This window comes from Paramacrobiotus metropolitanus, unplaced genomic scaffold (genome assembly GCF_019649055.1).
Source record: "Paramacrobiotus metropolitanus isolate TYO unplaced genomic scaffold, Prichtersi_v1.0 Parri_scaffold0000083, whole genome shotgun sequence".
Lineage (NCBI taxonomy): Eukaryota > Metazoa > Tardigrada > Eutardigrada > Parachela > Macrobiotidae > Paramacrobiotus > Paramacrobiotus metropolitanus.
The window spans coordinates 587,183-611,646 of NW_026570303.1; the positions used below are offsets into that span (position 1 = coordinate 587,183).

At 43.0% G+C, this 24,464-nt stretch overlaps 2 protein-coding genes across 2 annotated transcripts; one reads left to right on the forward strand and one right to left on the reverse strand.

The window, feature by feature from the left end:
- Positions 1-4,554: 4,554 nt before the first annotated feature.
- Positions 4,555-7,932, forward strand: LOC129595841 (uncharacterized). Its single transcript, XM_055492971.1, has 10 exons — positions 4,555-4,633; positions 4,748-4,946; positions 5,022-5,164; positions 5,459-5,667; positions 5,760-5,936; positions 6,153-6,470; positions 6,533-6,690; positions 6,925-7,048; positions 7,125-7,321; positions 7,715-7,932. Exons 1-10 carry the CDS (start codon positions 4,581-4,583, stop codon positions 7,775-7,777), a joined length of 1,641 nt encoding a protein of 546 aa, XP_055348946.1. The 5' UTR covers positions 4,555-4,580; the 3' UTR covers positions 7,778-7,932.
- A 4,616-nt stretch (positions 7,933-12,548) lies between these two features.
- LOC129595856 (uncharacterized) lies at positions 12,549-24,179 on the reverse strand. Its single transcript, XM_055492986.1, has 10 exons — positions 23,150-24,179; positions 22,311-22,485; positions 18,199-18,755; positions 17,269-17,553; positions 16,618-16,956; positions 15,480-15,635; positions 15,077-15,415; positions 13,950-14,169; positions 13,659-13,840; positions 12,549-13,144 (listed from the first exon to the last, which is right to left on the reverse strand). The coding sequence occupies exons 1-10, from the start codon at positions 23,576-23,578 to the stop codon at positions 12,875-12,877; spliced, it is 2,952 nt and encodes a 983-aa protein (XP_055348961.1). The 5' UTR covers positions 23,579-24,179; the 3' UTR covers positions 12,549-12,874.
- Positions 24,180-24,464: the final 285 nt, after the last annotated feature.

Sequence of the window (24,464 nt, forward strand, 5' to 3'; positions counted from 1 at the left end):
AAGCGGTGGGGGTGGTCGCCGGCCGATGGAGGGGTTTGAGACCGGGACTGGGGAAAATCAAGATGTGATATCTGCGGAATAGCGCCGAGGCGCGGGATAGCGGGGAGGCGCCGGAAGCGGGTGTGGCCGCGCCACCGCAGCCGGTGGTATTACGAAAAGAACGACACAGTGGTCAGTGCCGCCAGGGGGTTGGCGCGGCGACAGGCGGGCAGAATGGGCGCACTGTGGTAATTGTAATGTAGTTGGCGTTTACGTCAACCCAGCGCACAGTCTGGCTTTGGAAGCTGTAGTAAAGTTAAAGGCAATTACAGTAATTCCGAAGAAAAATGATCGCTGATAAAGCCGTTTATTGAAGTGATGGGACTGAAGTTGATCGATGATTAAATATGCCGAACAAACCATTTTATTGTTTGTTTGTAGCATACCTCAGCATTATTTGCGCACAAATACTGCACTGTGCACAGGTTAAACGCATTTAATGATGTAAAGCGATTGTATGAATCTTTAGTAAAAAAATAAACCAACAAAATTGAACAAATACGGCTGAATGCGCGCCCGCACAATGATCTTTGTGAACAACAAATGTTTTGCGAGCGCTAAAAGTCACAATGCGACCGCGAGTCGCAATAAAAGGCTGTTAATGTTTATCAGGCCATAAGGTCACAAACAAAATTAACAATCAAATCCCAAAAGTAGGATGGATTGATAGCGCGCTCTAGAGGGTGTGATTATATGGTAGAGGTCACGGACGCCGGCTGCTAACTGACAGCGGTCAGTCCAGACAGATGTGCAGCTGGCAGATCCTTAAACTGCTCGAGCGATGGTAGCAGAGGTAATGATTAATTCTCTGCGCTGTTACAGTATATTGAAAAAGCACTTCCACTACTTCTACAACTTTATTGATAATGCAAACCAAAACGACAAAACACGGGACTCAGGCAATAAACATATGGTAAGCACTATATGGTGGGAAGTGAGAACTTCTGTTTAGCACGCATATGGGCAAGTGAAAAATCTCTTTTAACAATTTTTCCCGTCGATGTTGACATGGTGCGCTGTCTCAGCTCCGTTTCTTGGATGGTGATTAAAACAATTTTGGATGCTTCTTTTGATAATTGCTCGGTGTTCGCAGCTCACGGCAAAGAAAAACACCTAAAACATGAAACAAATTAAATATAGGTAGTTATAGACACAGTCAAGAAGACTACAGAATACATGTATATACAATAATACAGTATTAGCAATACTGTTCGTATAATGCGTTTGCTGGTTTCCACACTACAATAAATTATTCCGAAAGCTGCGAAATTAGAACATTCTGAAACATTTCAATGGGCATTAGGTACGCTAGGATAAATTACCGGGTTTGCCGCATAAGCCATGACTTGCGCGGTTTTCGTATACATCGTCATTCTCGCGTTGGTGCTCCAAGATGCAGCAAAATAACTAGTCAAAACCGGCGGTGGTACGGTGCAGATACAGTACCATACGAATGAAGTGGACAGTGCTTTCGCGATAGCCAATCGTCGCTGCAGTATGATTCGTTGCCGTTCGCTTTCCCGTTCATCCCCTAATCGTTTGCGCAAGCGAAGGAAAGTGAAAATGGTGATGTACACACTGCCCATCAGCGCTTCCGGAATGTACGTTCCAAATATCGGCAACACAGTCATCGTGACCTTATCGAATTTAATCAGACCGCAGTTACCCAGGGGATACATTCCGTGAACAAACTTAGGATGAACATTAAGCGTCGGCATACTAATACCGAAAACCACACACCATAGAACAGCAACTACAATCACCGCAAATTTGCGCGACGACAGTTTCTTGTAGTGCAATGGGAAAGCAATGGCTGCCAGCCGGTTAAACGACAGTGCAACGCCCGTCCAGTTGCCGGCTACAATGGTGACCAAAAGTATGCAATTTACCGGGGCGCAGTCGTATGAGAAGAACACCTGCATCTGTGCATCTGTGTCAGGAAGACGGGCAAATTTGTGATCGGCATCGCTATGATGCAGAAAAATAAGTCAATGGTCAACGACTGGGCGATTAGCATGCCGGAGCCGGTTTTTAACTTGTGGAGACGGTGCATAGCGTAAAGGTATAAAAGGATTAGAAACGCCCCGGAGCAGCCGATGATCAGTAGAAGAGTGAACCAGATGGTTAGTTCTATGGATGACACTTCGACGGATGGTAGCGATGTTTCGCTATAATTAGCCAATGATCGCCGAAATGCAAACCGATGACTGGAGACATTCAACATTTTTTAATGGTCTCACAAGAAATGCGTGTTGTTTAGGAAGTTCAGATAAAGGTCACGGTGTATCTTTCAGATCCCAATAGTCCTGCAGGCAAAAGCGTACAGTTTACGGAAGAAGAGAACTACTGCAAGAAAAAAGCTTAGAGGCGTCGTTATTTATACTGAAAGCGTTCAGGAAATATACTAAATTGTGACAAATTTACGCAGGTATACATTGAAATGATAACAAGCTGAATTTCCTGTTTGTCACAATTAGAAGAAGCAAATTGTGAATTCCGCATCAGGCGTTGATGGCAGTGCGTGTTTGCTCCTTACAGTTGGTATTGACCTGCAATGACCTTACTTCGTGTCGCTTGGTATCATAATGTTACTTATGTAAGCACCCCATTTGGATTTGTAATTCAAGTGAAGCTAATGCAGAACATTTGATATAGATTGCTTAACGTTGCTTCCCTTCACAGTTCTCTGAAACGCTTACAAAAACTGTAAACATTCAAACAGAAAGGATGTTATTTTGATAATCATCTCAAGTGTATCAAATGTACATAATCAGCCGTACTGAAATATCGGAAAGAGTTAACCGGCATTGGCATGGTTGATTTGAGTTGTCACAAAAGAAGCTGAGGACGATGCTCAACCTAACGGCGGCCGCAAATGACACCGTTCTCTGTTTGATGGATCGCCAAAATGTAATAAGCCAACTCCTTACTACTGAATTCACCCAATCAATTTTTCGCAATACTGACTTAGGGTTTTTACACCACGGTTGCAACGTGTAATGAACACTCAGCAAATCCAGTTATGACAAACGGTATCGTATGAAAACAGAGTTGCAGCCTGGGTGTTTTTCTCGCGTAGTTGAGACTAAGCACCGGCGACCATGCAGTGGCGGAGAAATTCACTGTCACAGCGCCTTCATAGAGGTCCTGACGTGTGATTGTTGTCCAGTGAGCGGAACTCACAGGAGGAGAAAAGTCGTTCTCCGGCAGCGCTAAACTTCCAACCATCCGCATTGACCTTTGCGTCTCGCCGTAGTCAGGTACGGCTTCTTCTACAGAAAGTTACCAAATCAGGCAAATGAGCAGTCACAATGCAGGCGGTAAATGTGTTTCAAAGCGTGATCATATAGCATCCAGTTGTCTGGTGACGCCGATATCCCTCTCCACACGTGCATACAGGTAAGTCTTATTGTCTTCCAGCGTAACAATATTGTCTTCCAGCGTTAGGATCTTCACATTGCTAAATTCGATTAACGTGAACGGTTCTAGTTTGGCAATAGTGGTTGCCATGATGAACTGAATGATGTCCACCTGCGACATCCGCGAAAACTCGGCCTTGTTGGTTACCAAAAATGAAAATACCCACCTAACTCAAAACTTCGCAAATTTTGGTGAATTCCGGCGGCGTACATCTGGCGGTGTTGTTCGGCGTCTTGAGTTCTGTGTGGACATGAAATCATTAGCACCGGTTCAAAAATGTATGATGAACGGGGACCCAATCCAGCGAGATAAAAAAGGTACTTTGAAGTATCGATTTTTTATAACTTCAGACGCTTCGTGTTTTCTGCTAGACTGGCCACGCTTCTTCCCTTTTTATCTGGCAGGACGTAAACATTTTTAATGAAGGTTCTTCTTGCTTTTTGGTATATCGCACTCCAGATTGGAAATGCAGTTAAATTCATTTCTGTGGCCGCTACAGATAAGTTGCGACCAACATTTTCTCAGATCAGTTCTACTGTAGCAAATGCCAAAAGATGGCGCTCACGGTTAACCGATTCGCAAGGCCAGATATAAAACGGTCCACTTCAGATTTTACTCTACACTATTGCATTAATGTTATAAGTACTGCATTAGTACAGTGTACAATATTGCTTGGCAGCCGGTCGGAAGCTTGAATGCAAACGTTTGTGGAACTAGAAGGATTCGTAAGTTCGAAGCAGCCATGGTTTAAGTCATTTAGATTTCTTTCACAGTTGTCTTTCCAGAATGCGCTTGCAGTATTTAATAACATTCGAGAATTAAGGTCTGCATATTTAGTATACAATCAAAGACTAGAACGTGTCAGTTCAAATACTCCAGAAAACCGCATGTCGAAGCCAAGTGGCTAGACATTTTCAGCGTTTTCCTTAAGTGCGCGTGAGGTTTTTGCTGATGTTCCTAATGAAACCACAAAATTCTTGCCGCACAGCGTTTTACCACCACAAGCACCGTGCTGAAATTCCGCTTATTTATATAAATAAACCGTGCTACGTATACTCGTAGAAGTCGTATTGCTACCCATTTTGGTCGGAAGTTCAGCGCGATAACTTTGTGCATGCAAAATGCAATCGCAAGCTAGGGTGGTCCCGGTATTACTTTTGTTGACTGCGTCCTGGTGAGTATATACCGATCCATCACAAATTTGTGACGATAGACTTTGACCTTACTACAAAGTCATTAAATGATGTTTTCGGCCGCATGTGGTTTTACCTGCTGACCGAGCCTACAGGGCAGACAAGCCGCATCATCCGCAACCCGGAACAATCCCGCTAACACCAGAACAATTAAAGCACCAGCCGAAATTCACCGTTACTCACCATCATCGGGCTGTCGGTACGATTCCGGAATGCTTTGATGCCCGGGAGAAATGGTCGCAGTGTAAGAGCATCTCGGATATTCGTGACCAAGGTCGTTGCAGCAGTTGTTGGGTGAGAATTACCATACAACGCCGGAACGCTAGCTGTATCATTAATGGGCGAAAGCGATACAGGGTGATCTTTTAGGCTGTGGCATCGGCCAGCGTGTTGTCCGACCGGATTTGTATTTCCGAATTAGCGGCCGGTAAAGAACCCAGCCAGACGTACGTGTCGGCGTCGTATGTCGCCAGCTGCAGTTTTGAACGCGCGAAGAAGAACGGTCATGACAAGTGAGTACTCGATCACAATTTTCTCGATCAATCAGTTAATATGAAATTTTGCGTTATAATGAGCATATAATCCGTACTCTTATGATTATAAATCGATAGTATTAGTACTCTTTCTAATAACCTTTGTACTGTTTCAGTAATAGTTAAGAGTACAATTATTTGAAATATGAAACGACGTAATTTTTTGCGTTACATTTTTGTATTACTTGGTGATTATCGCATTATTAAAAAACAGCACTTGAGAGAGAAGTTTCTAACATGGCGTTGCTACAATGTAATACCAACTTACTACAGCTGTGTTACCGGAGGAACCCCGTCGAATTTCTTTCGATGGGCCGCCACCCGCGGCTATATAACCGGAGGCAGTTACAACAGCCGTGTGGGTTGTCAGCCCTACCCAGTTGTCCCATTAAACCAGCATGGGGCCAGCAACTTTACGTGCGCGCCCACCTGCACCAATCCAGATTACGACAGAAAGGCAATTGTCGAAGACACTGCTTTCAGTACGCAGTAATACAGTACAAAATAATTAATCGCGCTTTTTTAAGTACCAGAAGAGTCACTGGGTGTTCACCGCCTGGTTGTATTTTCGTAGTTGACAGTTTCTACGTAAGTCCTTTGGTGAACGCGTCTGGTCAAGAGGCCCGAACTCAGGAAAAGATCGATGCCCAAGTTCTCCGCATACAAACAGACATTTTAGCCAACGGCCCAGTTGTGGCTTCCATAAACGTGTATGAAAGTTTGTATAAATATAAATGGGACCCGGAAGCAGGTAAGAAAATTTTCCGAGAGGTAACAATCACGCGCAGCAAAACTGTCTATAACATTTAATGGCAAACAAGTTGGAGCTAGTACTAGTACATATTTAACTGATATCAGATTCATGGTGGTGGATCATGGATTATGCGGGACTACTTATACAACCCAAAATTACATATATCGCTTATTGTAGTTACCAGAACATAGTTAAAACTTAAAACCATTCCAGGTGCTTACCGAGGCGAACATAACCAAAAGGTCAAACCAACAACCACAACCCACTCTGTCCGTATCGTCGGTTGGTGCAAAGACGACAATGGCGTTAAGTACTGGAAAATTCTTAATTCCTGGGGTAAAAATTCCCGTGTGCCTGGTGGTGGTGAACTGAAGTTTGAGGTGGGGAAGAATGTGGCCGAAATCGAAGAGCGTATTGAGGCACCGATTGTTTCGATCCCCAGCACGTGTGCACCGATCTGTCAGTCCCGCATTACACAGATTATCCGCCAAAATCCCGCTGATTTTACCTCACCGATTTATGCTTTCTACGGTAAATCAAAAACAGTCCAGTGCAGAAAAAAACTGTTACTACTAAGTTATGGATTCTTTCAGGAAACTGCGTCATTAAAATCGGCGTGAACAACGGCGGTCAGATATCTCCAATCGATAAACCGCAAGCAATCGGCAAGGTTTTCGTCGCCGCTCCCGCTGGACCAATTGTAAAATGGAAGACTAACGGCCGCCAAAAGGGCGAATTCTTGATTATTAATGTAAGCTGATTGAATTGAGGAGTAAGTTGTTCCCAAGCCAAAGGCGTTCGGATATTCGACTCGTCAAGTTACTAATTCGACGGTTCTCAGGCAGAAGTTCAGTTTGAACATGCCGGTTTATAACGTTGCGATACCGAGGCATACAGTTCAGTTGTAAAAGGATTTTACCGTTATACTTTAGTATCGTGCATCATGATTTTATTGTACAGTAATATAAAGTCATATGTTTTTCAGCCGTTCGGTCAAGCAGGGGTGTGCACCCCGGTGAACAGTTCATCCAAATTCGACTGTTTTGCCGGCACAACGACCGGCAACGCAACAGCCTCCACCGTGGTGGACGAGGATTACTGGGAACTAAGTATGCCACTTTTTGCAAACAAATCTTTTTTGGCTTACGATGGAGTATTAAGTGCTGACAATGGAATCGGCTGCAGAGTCATCGCAACTGAACAGCATCTTCGTACGTTCCTCCGATTTCACTGAGTATCGTCTGAACATTGGCAAAAGACTGGCCAACCGGTTCACTGTTGTTGACACCATGCTAAATATTGACGGCCGTACGATTCTAGTTTGTGGTTTGGATAAACAAGGAGAACCAGCGTGCTCGACCATGAATGTAGCCGATAAAAAGGTTAGCGAGTTTTGGCAATAAAATAACGTTATAATAACACTGTAATATGCAGCAGCTAAGAAATAATATTAAGTGCAAACGCGGGCATACTAAAACGTTCTACTCATAATTATTGACGATTTATTGTAGCCCTTACTTACGCTTGATCGCGTTAGGACTGTAGGCTTTCGAATCGGTAATTGGTACGACGATTATTGACGATTAATTATTGACGATTTATTGTAGCCCTTACTTACGCTTGATCGCGTTAGGACTGTAGGCTTTCGAATCGGTAATTGGTAATGTACAACAGTACAAGTACTTCACTACTAGCAAATTAAATCATCCCAGTGTGTTGTACGCCTTTAATGCAGTGTGTTGTACGCCTTTAATGCTGTGCAAATACTACTTCAGATGCCCGTGTCTCCATCCAAGCCTTTGTCATCGGTCTTTGCATCCTGTCAACCGCAACCTTAAAGACTAGCGAATCCTATCATAATCAGTTTCTCTTGAGCAATAAAGACAGATTGGTATAATTATTAAATGGAGCAGTTGTTTCGTCAAACTTATGGTCGAACGGCCTCGTATGCCGCCGCTGTCTCTTTGACGGATCGAGGGAAAATGTACTAATAAGTCAACACATGACTACTTCTCCCATTCAATTTTTTTGCACTACTGAAACGACTTATACCCGGCTAAGCAGTACGTATCAAGTAATGAGCACTCATCAAGTCAAATCAAAACAAGAGATATTGAATGAAACTGAGTTCCAGCCTGCGTGTTTTTCCAGCCAAATTCTTGCGCACCGGCGACCATGCATTACCGAAGAAGTTCTCTGCGACAGTGTCATTTTGCAAATCCTGACGTGTGATGGTATTTCAATGAGCGCAACTCCCTGGTGCAGGAATATCGTACTCCGGCAACGCGAAACTTCCCACCGTCAGCACTTGACCTTTCCGTCACGCCCAAATTAGATCGGGTTTTTCTTCAGAAAATTACGAAACCAGGCAAATGGGCAGTCACAATGCAGGCGGCGGATGTGCTCGAACGCGTGATCAGGTAACAACTCCCTGGGGACGCTGTTATCCATCTCTGCACGTGTATAGAGGTAATCAGCAAGTTTGCCTTCCAGGGTAAAGATCTGCAGATTGCTTAGATCTGTGAAGGTGTACGGTTCCATTTCGGCAATGGTGGCTGCCGTGATGAACTGAATGCTTCGCATTTGTGGCATCCGCGAGAAGTCGCTTTCCTGATCGTTAAATGGCAGTGCCAGCCTAGCCGAAAACTTAGCAAGTGTGGCAGCAGTCCCATCGCCTACACTTTGGCTGTGGCATCTGGCGTGTCGCAGTACAGTATGGATGGTGCGATCACTTGGTTACGAACTGGTTCAATCACTGATTGTGTTGAACCGGGTGCAGCGTGCCGTCGGCGTTGTCGTACAGGATGAGCGCTATTGCTCCGGTTTGAAAGCTCGCTCGGACTCGGTTCACTTTATGTCTCTGGTTATTACTGTTATTTCTTCGTGATCTGTACGAGGACAGTGGAAAGCGTTGTAGTTCCTATCAAAGTGATCTCAACGGATGTCCTCGTATTTCGTCGTCGATGGCATTGTTGCAGTTGTGGAATTCATACTTTGAGCCGTACTTAATTTGACTGCAGCATGTTTACACGTTGAATGGCACACAGAATTCGGCTGCGGTGAGGCTATCCATGCGGAATGGGAACGTTAGGATGGGTGGTGCTAATTCTGTGTTACGTAATTCCGCGGTTGCGTTACAATCGGTTTCCCACTCATCCATCGTAACTGATCCCGAAAATGCGGCAAAAATATTTAGTTTCGAAGGCTAATTTAATTGTCTTTTCAAGCCTTCAACGCGCATCGAACTCTGACCTTGACATTTCCAGCGCCAGGAATATCCAGAGCAGTATAGATACAAAGAGCTGCTTTTGGCCAACATTTGTCACGTTTACTAAAAAAGCAGTAAAAATGACTTCGTAGTTCATCCTATGCGGCATGAAAGTGGCGACAAACGACGCAGCTTGCTAACCGTTGGATTTGTTGCGGTGCAAACGAGGGGCAAAGTATTTTAATTATAGACAACCTTCAATTTCCGCTTTGATAATTAATGTGCCCAGTTGCACCAAGACGTGCGTAAGCTAACACACAATGTTAATATAAGAACGACCCTAAAAAAGTAGAGTACAAACAGATATAGCCTATAGGGTAGACTGTATAACGATCCAAACCTAATCTGGATAGCGTTCTGGCTATCACCAGCAGAATGTTTGTTTTTGCAGTATGCCAGCTTACACGCTAACGTACAGTATACGTACCACTAATTTTTGCTAAATCTGAACTGAGTTTAACGAACCACGAACTGAGTGAAGGAAATGAATGTAGACAGTCTTATTACAATGATCCAAAGTCCGAATATTTTCTGTCTGTCACTACAAGAAGGCTCGATCTTATTACCTTCATAGCTAATCATGGTCGGGAATTCAATCAACTTTTTGTTTCTGTCATTGAGATGGTTGTGTAGCATTGCTAATGTCGGTAAAACGTCAATGTTATTGTTAGTTCTAAGTGAAACTGTCATGGGAGAAGTAATACGTACATAGTTTCCCTATCGAAAATTCAGTATAGAACGGTTTCTACTCGTTTGGTTTCTACTGTAGAGTGAAAGCTGGATAATCTTGCCGGCTAATCCTTTCCGACAATTATATATAATCATATATGGCACTTATATTAATTCGATGATCACCAAAAAGATCATCCTTTTAGTTTGTATGATCATCGGTTCTGCAAGCCTTCCAGAGAATTCTGTATGAAGAGTTAGACAACAAGGCATAAGCGTTCTTGCAACAACTCGTACAAAGATTTCCTGTCTGCCATGAACGCCGGATGCGGATCGACAGTCCATAGTTTTCCTGTAAAATGCCAACCCTCATCAGCTTATTGTAATATTTCATGCAAGCGTGCGCAAATTAAATTTGCGAAAACAAATTGATGCATTTACTGCACGCTGTCGATATAAATAAAAGATGCCTTTGCGTGTCTCTTCGGGCAGTAATTCTTTTTTCCGTGAATTCCACAACGCTATCTTCGCAACTCTTTACAACTGAGCGACACACCGTGACCTTCATCTCGACTGTACAGGAACACTCACCAGTCAGCACCAGTGCAGCGATTCAACATGGTGAACGTTTCCAGTTACCGGCTTTCATTTCGCCGACCATTGGCTAATTACAGTGCCACATCACCACCGGTACCGACTGTTGATGTGTCATCCATCGAACTGTGCATCTGGTTTACCGTCCAGCTGCTCATCGGCTGCTCCGGGGCGTTTCTCGTTCTTTTATATATATACGCCTTGCACCGTCTCCACAAACTGAAAACCGGCTCCGGCATGCTGATCGCCCATTCGCTGGCCATGGACCTGTTGTACTGTGTCATCGCGATGCCGATCATGAATCTCCCCATCTTCTTAACCCAGATGCAGATCCCCTTCTCCTACGACTGCGCACCACCGGATGCCATACAGCTGGTCTTCATTGTCGGTGGCAATTGGACAGCCGTTGTACTGTACTGTCGTTTAACGGCTGGCGGCCATTCTCCTCCCGCTGCACTACAAGAAACTGTCGTCACGTCAAGCGACAGTCATCGGGCTGGTTGTCTTGTGGATGGTGATCCTCGGTATCAGTCTGCCGATATTTAACATCCACCCGAACGTAGTACACGGTCTATTTCCGCTGGGTAACTGTGGGCTGCTGAAATCCGAATGTCATGCGGACCGTGCTGCCGATATTTGGCACATATATCCCGGAAGCCTTGATGGGCAGTGTGTACCTGACCATCTTTACCTTCCTGCACTTTCGCAAACCGTTGGAGAGTGAAGAGAACAAGGAGCGGCAGCGTGTCACACTGCAGCGACGGTTGGCTATAGCGAAAGCGTTGTTTGCCTCGTTTGTATGGTACTGTATCTGTACCGTGCCACCACCGGTACTGACTATAGCTAGTTATTTCGCATCGTGGGGTACCGACGTGCGAATGACGATGTATACGAAAACGGCGCAGGTCATGGCTTATGCGGCAAACCCGGTAAGTTTGTACTGGATCTGTTTCGCTTTGAAATGTGCCAAAACATTGATTGTTCAGAATTGAAACGTTTAAATAATGCAGCTAATGTGGACGGTGTGCAAACTTAATTTGTTTTACATGGTAGGGGTTCTTCTTTTTCTGGAGCGGCGAACACCGAGCAGTCATCAAGGGGAGCATTGACTACTGTTTTGGTGGCCCGCAAAAAGTCGAACCGGAGAAAGAGCAGCCAGTCAAAATCGATGAAAAATAAATCTCAGCACAATTTAATATGAATCGTGTGTTACATGAAGACACGGGTGGAAAACGAAGTTGTTCATTGCGGGCCGTCAAAACCCTGCTATAATTACGGGTCTTCCATAATTGCTACCTTATGACACTTATTCTCCAAATTCTTTACTCGCAACATATAGTATGTTTGATATGCCATAGTTGCAGGGGTCAATCAGCCATTAAAGATTTAAATTAAAACACAATCATATGTAGATTAGACGAATGTACAAATACAGTACATGTGCATAATTCTGCTTAAAGTTTGCTGATATTATAATATACCAGCTACAGAGTATTCTACAGATGAGACCGAGACATCAACGGCAATGAAAACTGGACAGTGACAATTTGTCATGATTTTATTTTTTTACTGCTACAAGTCCAATGGTTTTTCTTTTCTTGAACAACTTTCACTGGCATTACGGCTTTGTCAAAGAATTAATAAATCCCTTGCACTATTCCGTTAGTCTTCTTTCCAGTTCAATCAGGAGAACAAAGGCATAAGAATAAACAACGTTTCGATGCAACACCTGTTTTCCCAAAATCACTTTTACTGCGAGATATTTCTTAATAAAGGAAATATATAACAAGCAAAAAAACAGAATTCTCGGTAAATTGTAACGGCAGTAGCGCAATATTTAGTGGTCGTTCATGTGCGAATAATACGACTTACAGATGTAAATCTCCCGCGCTGATGATTGTTGATACCGAATTCCGAGAATTACCTTATCGTTTTCTTAAAGGCTGAAATTAATGAACTACGGAAGTGCTTGATAGAAATACGATCAATATATACATGTATAGAGTGTACAATTATGCATTACAACAAATCTGAATATCGTAAGCAACACAACAGCCCGCATATGCGCCGGAAACATGTATTCATTGGGATTCTGAGAATGATCAGTCCGCCATTTAATTCGACTTCACTTCGGTTGGCTGGCGGAATACAAAAGCGTTATTTTCCAGAATCAACGACAAGATACCACATTTTCACGTAAGAACAGAATTATTTCCCACTAACAAGCTCACCGACGTATTTTCCAGAAGCTTCTAAGAAAGTAAAAAATTAAAAAAGCACTAAAACGATCCAAATTCACCGTCTTTAAAAGCTAACAAACATAATACCACCAAAAACCGGTCACAACCAACCACCCGGCAATTACCAATAATTCACTAAATTATCGCTAATTCTGACTTCTTTTTTATTGCCCAAGGACGCCCGGTATGAGGATAAATTTCTGTCGGTACGTGCTGACTTGCCGCGCCACACCCGACTTACTGCGCTGCGCCAGAATGCTGGACAGCAGTTTGACAAAGGCCATGTTGGGATCGCAGGTTTCTTCCCGATTCACCGCCGCGATGACACTCTCGATCCAGTGCTTCGTCTCCGCCGGCAGCTCGGCTAACATGGCGTAAAAACATTCACAGCACACCTTCACCTCGGCGTCATGAGCGTATGGATTGCGAAAAACCTAACAAACAACAGAAAATCATGATCACGAAATTGTTTTTTCAGCGAAAACATGTACTAACAACTTTATAGGATGATTTGTAAAGCAGTTAAATATTTTACGTAACAGTATTTACAATTAGCGTCGGGAATATCTTCGAATTTTGTAATTTCATCATACTATATTAATAACAAATTTTGTAAAATATTCGCAATTTTTTTGCAGTTCATGCAATCTGCAATCCAGCTTTTGGAAACTCATTCTTAGCATCTGCAACTTAATTTTGTAATTTCATCTATCCTCTTCAAACACGAATTTTCTTTTCGAAGAAGTCTCGTAAAATCCTCAATTTCATAGCCATAAAACATGGCTTTAATGCTTTACAATAAGTACTTGGACTGTTCAGTGAATTTCTCATCTGCGCAGATATTTCCCGAAAAGTAAAAATACAAAATTTCCACCGGCGGAAACGGTTTTAATAATTATATGTATATACATAACTCGTTGTGATGCTCCCGTAATAATTTTAACATACCCGCAAAAATTGTTCAATAAATTTCTCTCCATAACTGGACACTACAAGAGTCTTGAAGTGGTTTTCCCCGTTCATCAGGACGGTTTTCGGCGGCTTCATTCGCAGCAGCTCCTCAAATAATACACTAATTTGCACTTGTGATTCCTCATCGCCACTCGGTGGTGTGCAGATTAATTTGGCAACTATAAAAAAAATGTGTTCTGCTTAATATTATAAACGAGAGAAACCAAAATTCCGAGCCGGAAACTGCGGCCAAAGATGTAAAGCGCACAAGTCCAGTTCGCAGCTTACCAAACGCAATCAGTTTCTCCCAGGGAACAGGCTGCAGGGAGAACAGCATCGGCTGCTGTCGAACAACAGGATAAATGGCCAACACGAACGGCCGATACACCATGAAATGGTCCATCCAGTCGGTGGCCTCCGACAGCGTCATCACAGAGTTAATCGTGTGCATCGTCAAACGGGCAAATAAATCCTCACAACCAGGACGATCCAGATATTTTGTCAGCAACTACAAAAAATTCAATGACGCCATTTGAAATTAACGAAAAAATACCTGGCAGGCAACGCAATCACAATAAGGAAATTCTTAAACTCCGGCAGTACTGTGACAAAAACGCACATACCAGAGGTCTTATGATAAACTGGGACAAATTTGTTATTAAACTGCATATACTAAACGAAGCTCGCCTATATATATATATGTTGCAAACATACAGCCCAACCAGCGGTAAAGCCAAATCGTTTTGCATTTTTATTGCAATTTGGGAAACACCGAGGTCGTCAGAACTACAAAAGATGGCAGTTTTTATTAAACAGAAAGGCAAACCATAAGTTGCAGAATCAACCACGAACCTGGCTGGTCAAACAGGACGAAAAGAATATTCTCAGAACTCATCTAGCCAAATCCAAAGCAAGCATTTTTACAAGCTAACTCAAATCAGTGATTCCCGAGTATGGCTCCAGATTACGAAGGCCACTATTCTACCGTCTACGATACCGTCTTTGGAATGGGTGAACCTCGCAATTTTTCATAATTGAATGTTCAATTCGAATAAATTTTTATGAAGTCAACCTTATTCAAACACGAATGCTTTAAGAGCTACCTAATTTCGGCTAGTCTAATTCGGATAAGTTCGGCTAGTCTGGCATACTTTATGTTTGCCCGTATTTTAAACGGTATAAATTTTTATGAAGTCAAATTTTAAGAGCCAACACTTCAATCACTGCACTGCATTGGCAGATACCCGTACTTTTAAAAAATTCTAAAGGTTTTATTAACAATAATGTAAGGCAAACGCAGTACGACGACTGGCTTACTGAAGTCTATAAATTTCGTACAAACCTTATGCGGGCAAATTTTTATTTTCGTTGTTTAAAATGCAGTTAACGTTTAAAATTAGGGAAGTTCCAAGTACCTCGACAATACACCGCATAATTCCGGCTGTCGGCCGTCTGGACAGACTGTTCTCCACAAAGGGTACCACTACATGCAGAATATTCCCGACTGCCGGTCCAGCGGCGCATAACAACGGCTTTATGAGATCAGCAAAGGTATCATCCACCGTCAACTTGGGATCATTCCAACCGAACACTCCCCGACTATGCAGCGCATCCAGTAGACGCAAACCCAACCGGGCGATAGCTTCGTACACCCGGTACGCGCCCGGCAGTTGCTCGTCTTCCATGTGCCGTCCGAGAGCTTGGAAAAACGCCGGAAACAGACTGGCCGTCTTCAAGAGGCGCTGCTTCTCATTCTGCAGCACAACAGCCATTTTATTCCGGAGACATTAACGAAAGTACTCAAAGTAATCGCCTCACCGCTGGGACAGACTGGAGCATCTTGTCAAACACATCGTACACGCCGTCGACTTCCGGCACAGCGTTCTCCGGCACGAGAGAGGCGATCATGTGTCCCCAGATTGCGAATAACGATAATAGGCTTATTCGGTTTCCCACTTTTCCCACAAGGTTCATCTGCAACAGCAGCAGCGAATCAACGATCGCAATATCGTAATAGCAAAAAAATATTACCATGAACAATTTATTAATAGCGATCCATATGTATGCGGATGCAGTTCCAGAACAGAATGGAAAAATTAAAAAGCGCTCGGAGCTACGAAAACGAAAAAATGAAAGCATAATCAACTGCATTTTATTTTCAAAATCAAACACGCAAATGAAGCTGAACAAGACATGAAATGCAGAACGTTAAAAACTGTAAGACCAGAATTAACAAAAAACAGGAAAATACGAGTATTAATTAAAATGCGAGTATTAACCAGACAGGAAAAATAATTTTCAAAATTCATCTGGTCGAAGTTATAAAACCGTTCTGAAACCGTTTCTTCATGTTACTGCATATCATCCGTTGAAGTAAACTGTCGTCTTAGGCAAGCGTTGCAATTGCACCGTTCTACGATATTTATCGAAGTTAGTACGAGGACGATGACTCAGAGTTTCAACTTTGCGAATGTGAAATAAAGGGGTGTTCGCAACTTCGCAGTACTGGGGACAGAAAATACTAGTCGAAAATCAACTGCATAACGGCGCATCGAGTTTATTGCTGAGTACGTCATGACCAGGTTTTTCAGAAAAACACTGTGCTTACGAAAAACCAAAAATACGCTTATCTTTAGATATAATACGCACAATTCGCTTATAATACGCTTACCTTTAGAACGCTTCACGACAAAATTATTAATAAAACTAGAATTCAGCCTATTTAAAATTTGCATTTTTTTCGTGCAAGTTACTTAACTTGTGCTTCTCTTTTTAATCATCCAGAAAATTCTAGTAAGTCCGTGCTTTTTCTCGCTTACATTTCATTAAGTGTACTGCTATGAACTTTACGTTGAGCTGACCAAACTCTGTATGCCCTGGATTTAGTCTGCTCTTTGAAAATTTAAACAGCACATAAAGAACCACAAACTATCACTAACTGATGCATTAGTCGTACCTTAATACATTCCGCGACATCTGCATAGCTCCTGAGCAGCTCTTTCACGTCCACATCAGCGACCGCCGTCAGCACCGTGGCACAGACCCCGGTTAACTGGACATCCTTCTCCCGCATCCCGTACAACGCTATGGTAATCACATTCTGCACAATGGCCTGATTATTCGTCTCCGCCAACAACGGGATCCACACGCCCATCGCCGCGAACGCCTCACAAACTACTTCTCGACTGGCCACCTTCATGCATTTGTCTAAATGCTCGAAGAGCGCTGTTATCAGTTCCGATGGGAGATGAGCGTTGTAGGAGAAGCGCAATAAATGGCATAACGCTGTCAATCGCTGCAAACATATGTTTTAATTTATACAAGCAGTTGTTAAAGGTTTTTAGAAATTTTATCAGCAGTGCTGGCCGAACTGCTTAATTTTATGCTGAATTAAATTAAATTAAATCAACTTTTTTTAACTCTTTGATGTCAAATTTTCTAGCGTTCTTAACAGCTGAAGTAAAACTGTTTAACAGCAAAATTAAATTAATGGCATTAAAATCACAGCAATCTCATCAAAATTAGCTTAATTCCCATTTGGTGAGTAAACACTTTTTAACCCGAAATTAACTTTCTTAAATTTTCCATGAATTTCGTAATTGCTTACGATTTGAGCATCTTTATGCTGCATGTTATTCAGACAGGCATCGAATTCTTCTCCAAACCATTCATACAGTGTGGTCCCGACAGCCGCTGCGAAGGCTTCCATCGTCAGTTGAATATCCGCACGGAAGCTGGCGAAGGATTCCCGCTCTTCCTGATTCCACTGTTTGATCATTTCCGGCGGGGGAAGACAGGCTTTCTTGATCAAAATACCGAAGAAAATCTTGAAATCCGGAAGCAGTCGTTCCGATACTTCCGAACCCGTTCCACACATTTCGTGGATAAGATTCTGAATCAAACCAAAAAAAAAACAGATGATCTGGAAACTTATCTTTATATCATTGCCAACCTCATCTAATCAAACTGGCAAACAACAAACGTTAGCTACGTTGGGTTTACCAGTGCAGTCAGTTACGGTGTTGTACCTGAACTGGGCGCACAAGGACACAAAAAACATTCAGAAATTAACAAAAATAACGAAACCAGTGTTCAAACCACCAAGCTTAAAAAAACCAAAAAAAAACTTCATGAACATAAATGTAAGAAACTCATGAACATTTCCAAATCAACGAGCATGTGTAACTATAACCAGCAAAGGCAACTGTTTTTCCGATCCACTTCACTACGATATCTACAACAATTTAGTCATCAAAAGGCAAACCTGAAATTGCCTGTTGCATTGTCGATTTGGCGAATAACAAAAAAAACATACAAAGGCAAAACACGACCATATAAAACAAAGTACCCATAAAAATTACACGAAAATCTGTTTTATGTGATCTAAAAATTTCCATTTAAACCACCTTCTCAAATGACAACTTGAATAAATAAAATTTTTATGTTCATCGAAATATTAGATAAAAATACTCTGGGGTATTATGCTACAGAAATCTGTCCTGAATTCATGACATTTCTAACATCTACACGCCCTCACCAGAAATTCCCTGAACGCCAAAATAGCCTGCTGCGAAAACCGCGCCTCCCCATCCCATCCGCCGTTCTTCTCCGGAAACGGTTCACTCAGAACACACAACCGCCGCACATACTCGTAGAACAGTCCCCGCGTCTTCTCGTCCTCGGAGCACGCCACCACAATATCCGCAAACTCAAAACTGAACTTCAACAGCACCCGGGCAATCGTCTCCAGATAGCTGTAGGCCGCTTCCATACCGCCTTCACTATGGACTAAGGTCTGGACGCGCTCATTCATGGGAAACTGCAGGATGATGCGGAGCAATTCAATCAGACTGTTCTGCAGTAGATGGATATCGGGATTCTGCAGCAACTCCCCCAGCGTCTCCACCGCCTGCATCTGCAGATCCCCCCACGGGAAGGACTGGCGGGCGGGGCAGTCGATGTACTGGGCGATGCGCAGCACGAGATGGCCGAAGTGTTCGGTGGGGGTGCCGAAGCGCTGGCTGGTCTCGGCGTACCAGTCGGAGAGGATTCGCAGGTATTTCACCTGGTGCGGCGTGTACATGTTCATCTGGGCTGCAGCAATGAAAGCCCGGATGAGCTATTTATACAGAGTACTACATACTCAAACGCAGCGAAGTAACCAGCGGCGAATCAGAAATGTCAATATTCAAATGAATTTTCACCAGTAATAATGTAACAATTCTGACTGACGTTGCGTATGTTTTATGGAGTTAATTCAACTGTTTCCCTTGGGTAGAGGCAATATCAATCGCCTGATAACATAAAAAATCAATGCGGTTATCTTATAGGAAACCGTTATAGGCACCCCCTAAAACCCCCGTTTATTATAGGCATCCCTTTTCACACCCCGTTTATTATAGGCACCCTTTTTAATTTAATTTAATTTTAATTGTTTATATAACAGATTTTGTATTCTCAAATAGTAATCCAGTTTTATTCGGATAATTCGGAGAATAGTACAGCAGTTTTTTCTGGCATCGAGTTAAGCACATCAGGCTTTCCAGCCTATAATAGGACGGTTAGGCAAATCAGCCAGCCTAGAACGAATTAGTATCGCGTCTTCTACTGTGACTAGAAGGTCATCTTTCGCGGTAGTCAGCTCATTCACTGCCTTCCTCCCAAGCCGTTTAGGACACCGTGTGATTTTCTCAGCCTGTAACACTTCGGCCAACCATTCCCTTTGAGCTGAGGCTTTCGCGAATACAGTGCTCGCTGGCGATGCTCCAGAGATCAGTTCAGCAATGTAGGAACACACCATCGGGCCGCACTGATTGGACCCCGGCAACTGAAGCTGGACAATCGGAAACACTGCGGTGACCGGATTCTTTTCGCCACCGTACAGCATGGACAGCTGCAGTTGGACGTGCGGCGACAGCGGAGCATTCATACTGTTGTACAAGCGAACTGTGTTCTCGGATGGCCTTTTGTGCGACAGTACAAAATGGTTTGAGCCATACAGGGCATGGATGCATTCCATTCCTGCCGCCAGATCATTCTGTATGCGTCTGACCTCCTCCGCGTCGGGATTGCAGATGGCAAGGTCGCCTGGATCGGCGAGGCCGGTAAATCGTCCTGGATTTCCTTTTTGGCACAGATATGAGAAGATGCCGATGACTCTGTCATAGAGCATCCTCCCAACCGCCAGGACATCAGCCAAGTCGCTGTCGTAAAGGTTCAGCGGCACTCCTATGCCGTTTTCACCCGGGCCCACAGTTTTGAGTTTTACTTGCTCCGTCACAGTCTGCAATGCTGGTGCCGCGGCGGGAAGTGAAGTGCGCGTGGATTTCACTTGCCGAAAAGCGTGATTGGAGCCGGTATCAGACTTGCGCTTTCTGGATTTTTCTGCTATATTGAGGATGTTGTTGAACGTTTTTTCTCGCATGTTAGCGCTGGCACGTGGGCGGCCTTTGGTCTGCTTTGTCTTTGCTAACTGAGAGCTGGCGGGTAGGTAAACTTCGTCTTTCCCATTGTGTTCCATTCTGTCCTTATCGCCGTTTTCTGAAGCTTTGTCAGCGCTCGCTGTACTTGTCACTGGATTTTCTAGCGATTCCAGGAAGTGATCAAGAATTTCTCGAAAACGGACTATTTCCGTTTCAAACTGCGCTGGCGAGAGTTCGGCCAGCCTTGCTATCACCGGTTTGCATGCCCTTCTTGCGTCATCGTACCGTTGTCTGGGATTCATTGGTTTAATCTCGCATACGTCGTCGTCTTCGAACGCCTCTGAGTTTGTCAGCATGGTTCGGAAAACTTAAGCTCGCGCGCATGCCGTGCTATGCATTCATCAACGGATACAATCGGCTCGCCTTTATGCTTGTGGACTGCCATCATGTGCCGGCAGGTCAGTCCATATGAGCAGGAGAAATCACAGTCGCAATCCAGAATGACTCTGCTGTTATCAGTAACCAATTCTTCCACTGCGAATTCTCTTTGTCTACCTTGATTGACAACGACAAAAGATCCGCCCATAATTCGCTCCACTAAGTATTCGGATTTCTTCATGATCGACAATTGCTTGAAAAGCAGACGACCACATTCACGAAAACGTTCGGATCTTTCACACGTATTTCGTTTAAAACGCGATTAACCATTCCCTCTTCCGTACGGCCACTACGGTCCACTTTTTCCGCTTTGTTGCGGACATTTTGTATATCTTGGGCTGTTACAGCTTTGCCGGTTTCTTTAGCAATTTGACGTTGAATTGCCCGTGCAGGGATGAATGATTTCTGCATTTGCACTACCTCCTCGGCCTGAACATGGCTTAGGCGACGATTTTCCGGTAGATTTTTCCACCTGTCTGCTGTTAATGGATGGTTATGGCCCATTTCTCGTTCGAGTATCCGTAGGACGTGGCCGCGAATGCTGGCTGCAAGCCTGACGCGAGCTGGGCACTGGTTTCGTCGGCTATGTGTAAATGTCCGAGCGCCAACGCCCTTCTTTTCGTATTCTTTGTGGTGCACGCATTCGTAGAAAATCTTTCTGTACTTAAGGGACGGCTCCAGAGCTTCTCCGTTCTTGAACTTTTCGGACCGACGTCGTATTATAAATGTTTGGAACGTCGCTTCCTGATACGTCTTAAAGTCTTTCTCGAATTCTTCAAATGAAGGGTATTCGTCCTTCAGGTCAGCGACGTTGTCGAGGGAGGGGAATACTAAACCAGTTAAGGCTTCCGATGGCCCCGACGCCGGAGGGCTGCTTGAACCCGCCATAATATGGTATTTGCCGGTATTGAGAACAAAATATATATGTATTATGTATGTACAGTATAACCCTGTTACACTGACCTTTTGTTCAAAGTCAGTAAGTTTTTACGGTCATAGCAACTGTATAAAATGATAAAATAAATTTTAGGAATATGTGAATTATATTTCTTTCACATAATATTATTATAACTTTTAATTCAAAAAAGGGTGCCTATAATAAACGGGGGTTTTAGGGGGTGCCTATAAGGGTACCCTATCTTATAACGTTTATCCGAACATAATGTACATACTCGTAAACTGAAGCATACTGTTATAATGGAGCTTAATGTTACACTGCACTACGAAATTATACAAAATGTGGCTGTTCTAACCAGTTAATAATAGATACAATACCAATGGTGCTTGCTTACTAATAATTTATCATACCATTAAAATCTTTACTAACCACGTGCAGAACCTATTAATACAAAGAGCAGCACCTACAATTCACTATTAATTCAATTATTTATTATACACATTATTTGTTATTATAAAAAGTAATAATCCAAAAAACCAATAATATAATAGAATAAAATGATTTTCAAAAACCAATTTAAATAAAAAAATCTTATAGAAAAATTATAAAAAATTCAAGATTGACCATAATAATTTGTCTTAATAACCTCCTTACAGTATTTACGATTTACTTTGCTGTTCAACGTGTTTAAGTACGATTGAACGATGACTAAAAGGAAATGACTAACTGAGCAGAAAAAATACATTTCACCATAATATTACAGTATTTACGCTGCAAGGAAAATATTTCTCTGTTCGATAAAATCATAATATACGACATGTGAGATTCAGAACGGCGGTAAACCCGGCTTATGAATTTTTGTCCATATATGCGTTACTGCAGTTCACGTACCATTGAGGAGCTGATTAAAATAATCCACAACAATCTCCACGCATTCCCACTCAGTCGACTCACTCCCTCGGTTCCGCAGTGTATTAAACTTGACGAACACAAAAAATACATTAAGCGCCTTGGGCGGGGGTTGGTGGGTCTCGAAAAAATCTGGCTGCAGCGCCCGCGCCACTGCCTGAAAAGAGTTAAAATTCAAACAATTCTGAATGACGATACTGATGAACGACTTAAGCTAATATGCAACATATATATAATACAAAACAAATATTTAGATTTTTTCCGGAAAAAAAATTTCGAGAGGGTAAAATAATTTTTAAAAAATCTCGTTGATTTTTTAACATTTTCTCAGTTATCTTTTTGGCTTGTTATCTTTTTTGTTTTCTCAGTTATCTTTTTAGTCAATGCTGGAATTTTTTATCGTTTTTATTTCAAAATTTAATCTCTTGACAACATTCAGTAATCTTACTATTTCAAATAATTTCAAACACGCTAAGGGCCAAGGCCTCTCTGACTTTAAAATTATTCTGATTTGAAATCTGAATTTCAAAATTTCGCAAGTCGCAAGTTGTGAATGCACCCTACGGTTCCTACCTACATTTTTAGCATTTTCAGATATTCTCGATTGTATTCCGTAAAAATCCTGTAATTCCCAAATTCAATTCCGTAATTTCCCTCGCTTAAAATTATTTCATTGATTAAAAATTTAATTTGTTGAAAAATGAGCTTCCATTTCTAGTCAATTCAAACATGCCAAGAGCTAAGGCCCGTTTAATTTTATTTAAAATTATTTCGATGAGAAATCTGAATTTTAAAATCTTAGAAGTCTCTCGCAAGCCTACCCGAAATCGCACTTTCCAGTCGGGTTTCATCCGCACCAGCATCCCCACCCCGGCCAACAACTGTCGACACACCTTCTCCGCCACGGGATTATCATCCGCCTGGTAGAACTGCAGCAGCAACTGCACCAGATGCTCCAGCAGCTGCGGACTCAGCTGGATGGCGGGGGTGTGCTCCAGGGACTGGGTTAGGAGATGCGCGGCGAACTGCAGCTGGTAGGCTTCGTTCGCATTGCTGCTGGTCAGGAGATCGTGGGCAATGTGCAGCCCGGTGGAGTGGCGGGGCAGGGAGATGAGGAAGAGATTCTCCTGCGGGGTCAGGGGTTTCCCGTGCTGGTACACGGCGGCGATGAGGGAGCGGACGAAGGCGGGGGTGTAGTATTCCGCGGGGAAGGAGGGACTGGTGTCGGATAGGCGCTGGAAGTAGGACATTGCGCGGCTGTGTATGGATGGATGGTGCTTCAGATTAGCATGCCATCCACGCGCGAATCAACAGTCAACACAACACGATTCAGTGACACGAGGTCTTCTGGACTTCTGACGATGAGGAGCCTGCTTCGACATGATCAGTCTGTTAGCGATAAGATACAGACAACTTCGATAGCCGAAATAATCCAGATTCAACAAGCAACAGTAATAAGCGGAATAATTACAGTTAAAACTTAAAAGTAAAACTAGCGAACTTATCACTTATGATCTTATCCAGCGAGTTCACAGATCATCATAATTTTGCATTTGAAGTGGTGCCTCCAAGCAGTTAGCAACAAGTTATGCAGCCGAGAACGACTTCCAATCTTGCACCAATCGGACTACAATCCAGCAAACCTAAAAGTATCTAGAATGAAAATTTGGCACATAATTTGAAGTCTTCTGGAAGGCTCATCTGCGTTAAAAGGTTTGAATCACTGGAGTCATTTTGCAGTGTTTGGAAACTGCAGTGGATTTATTAGCACAAGCCAGTCAAGACAGAGTAATTAGTGTAGTTAAAGAAACCGCCCGCATAAAATGAAACTGCAGTTAAAGAAAGACAGTTAAAGAAACTGCAGTCAGGTTGAAATTTACGATTTTAGAAGCGCACTTGCCCACAGGCGACTGGTTCCGTGGTTCGTTCCATTGACTTGCAACTAACCGGGGGTGGTTGGCACTGAGACAGAGACAGTTACCGTATAAGTTGCAAATTACATTATGAAATTTTTTGTATTTGCAAATTGACATTTTGCAAATTACGAGGTACGTACATACAAAAGATTTCATTAACAAGTCACAAGTGGCTTCATTTAAAATCGGTTTGCATAACAAACTCAAAACGAGGCGGACA

Coding starts and splice junctions, on each gene's coding strand:
- LOC129595856 (XM_055492986.1), bottom strand. CDS start 23,578: ATGTCCTACTTCCAGCGCCTATCCGACACCAGTCCCTCCTTCCCCGCG. Junction 17,554..18,198: donor TGGCGTTCAGGGAATTTCTG/GTGAGGGCGTGT, acceptor GGTTTGATTCAG/AATCTTATCCACGAAATGTG. Junction 15,636..16,617: donor ATGTCGCGGAATGTATTAAG/GTACGACTAATG, acceptor CTGCTGTTGCAG/ATGAACCTTGTGGGAAAAGT.
- LOC129595841 (XM_055492971.1), top strand. CDS start 4,581: ATGCAATCGCAAGCTAGGGTGGTCCCGGTATTACTTTTGTTGACTGCG. Junction 4,947..5,021: donor GTCGTTGCAGCAGTTGTTGG/GTGAGAATTACC, acceptor GTGATCTTTTAG/GCTGTGGCATCGGCCAGCGT. Junction 5,668..5,759: donor TGTCGAAGACACTGCTTTCA/GTACGCAGTAAT, acceptor GTATTTTCGTAG/TTGACAGTTTCTACGTAAGT.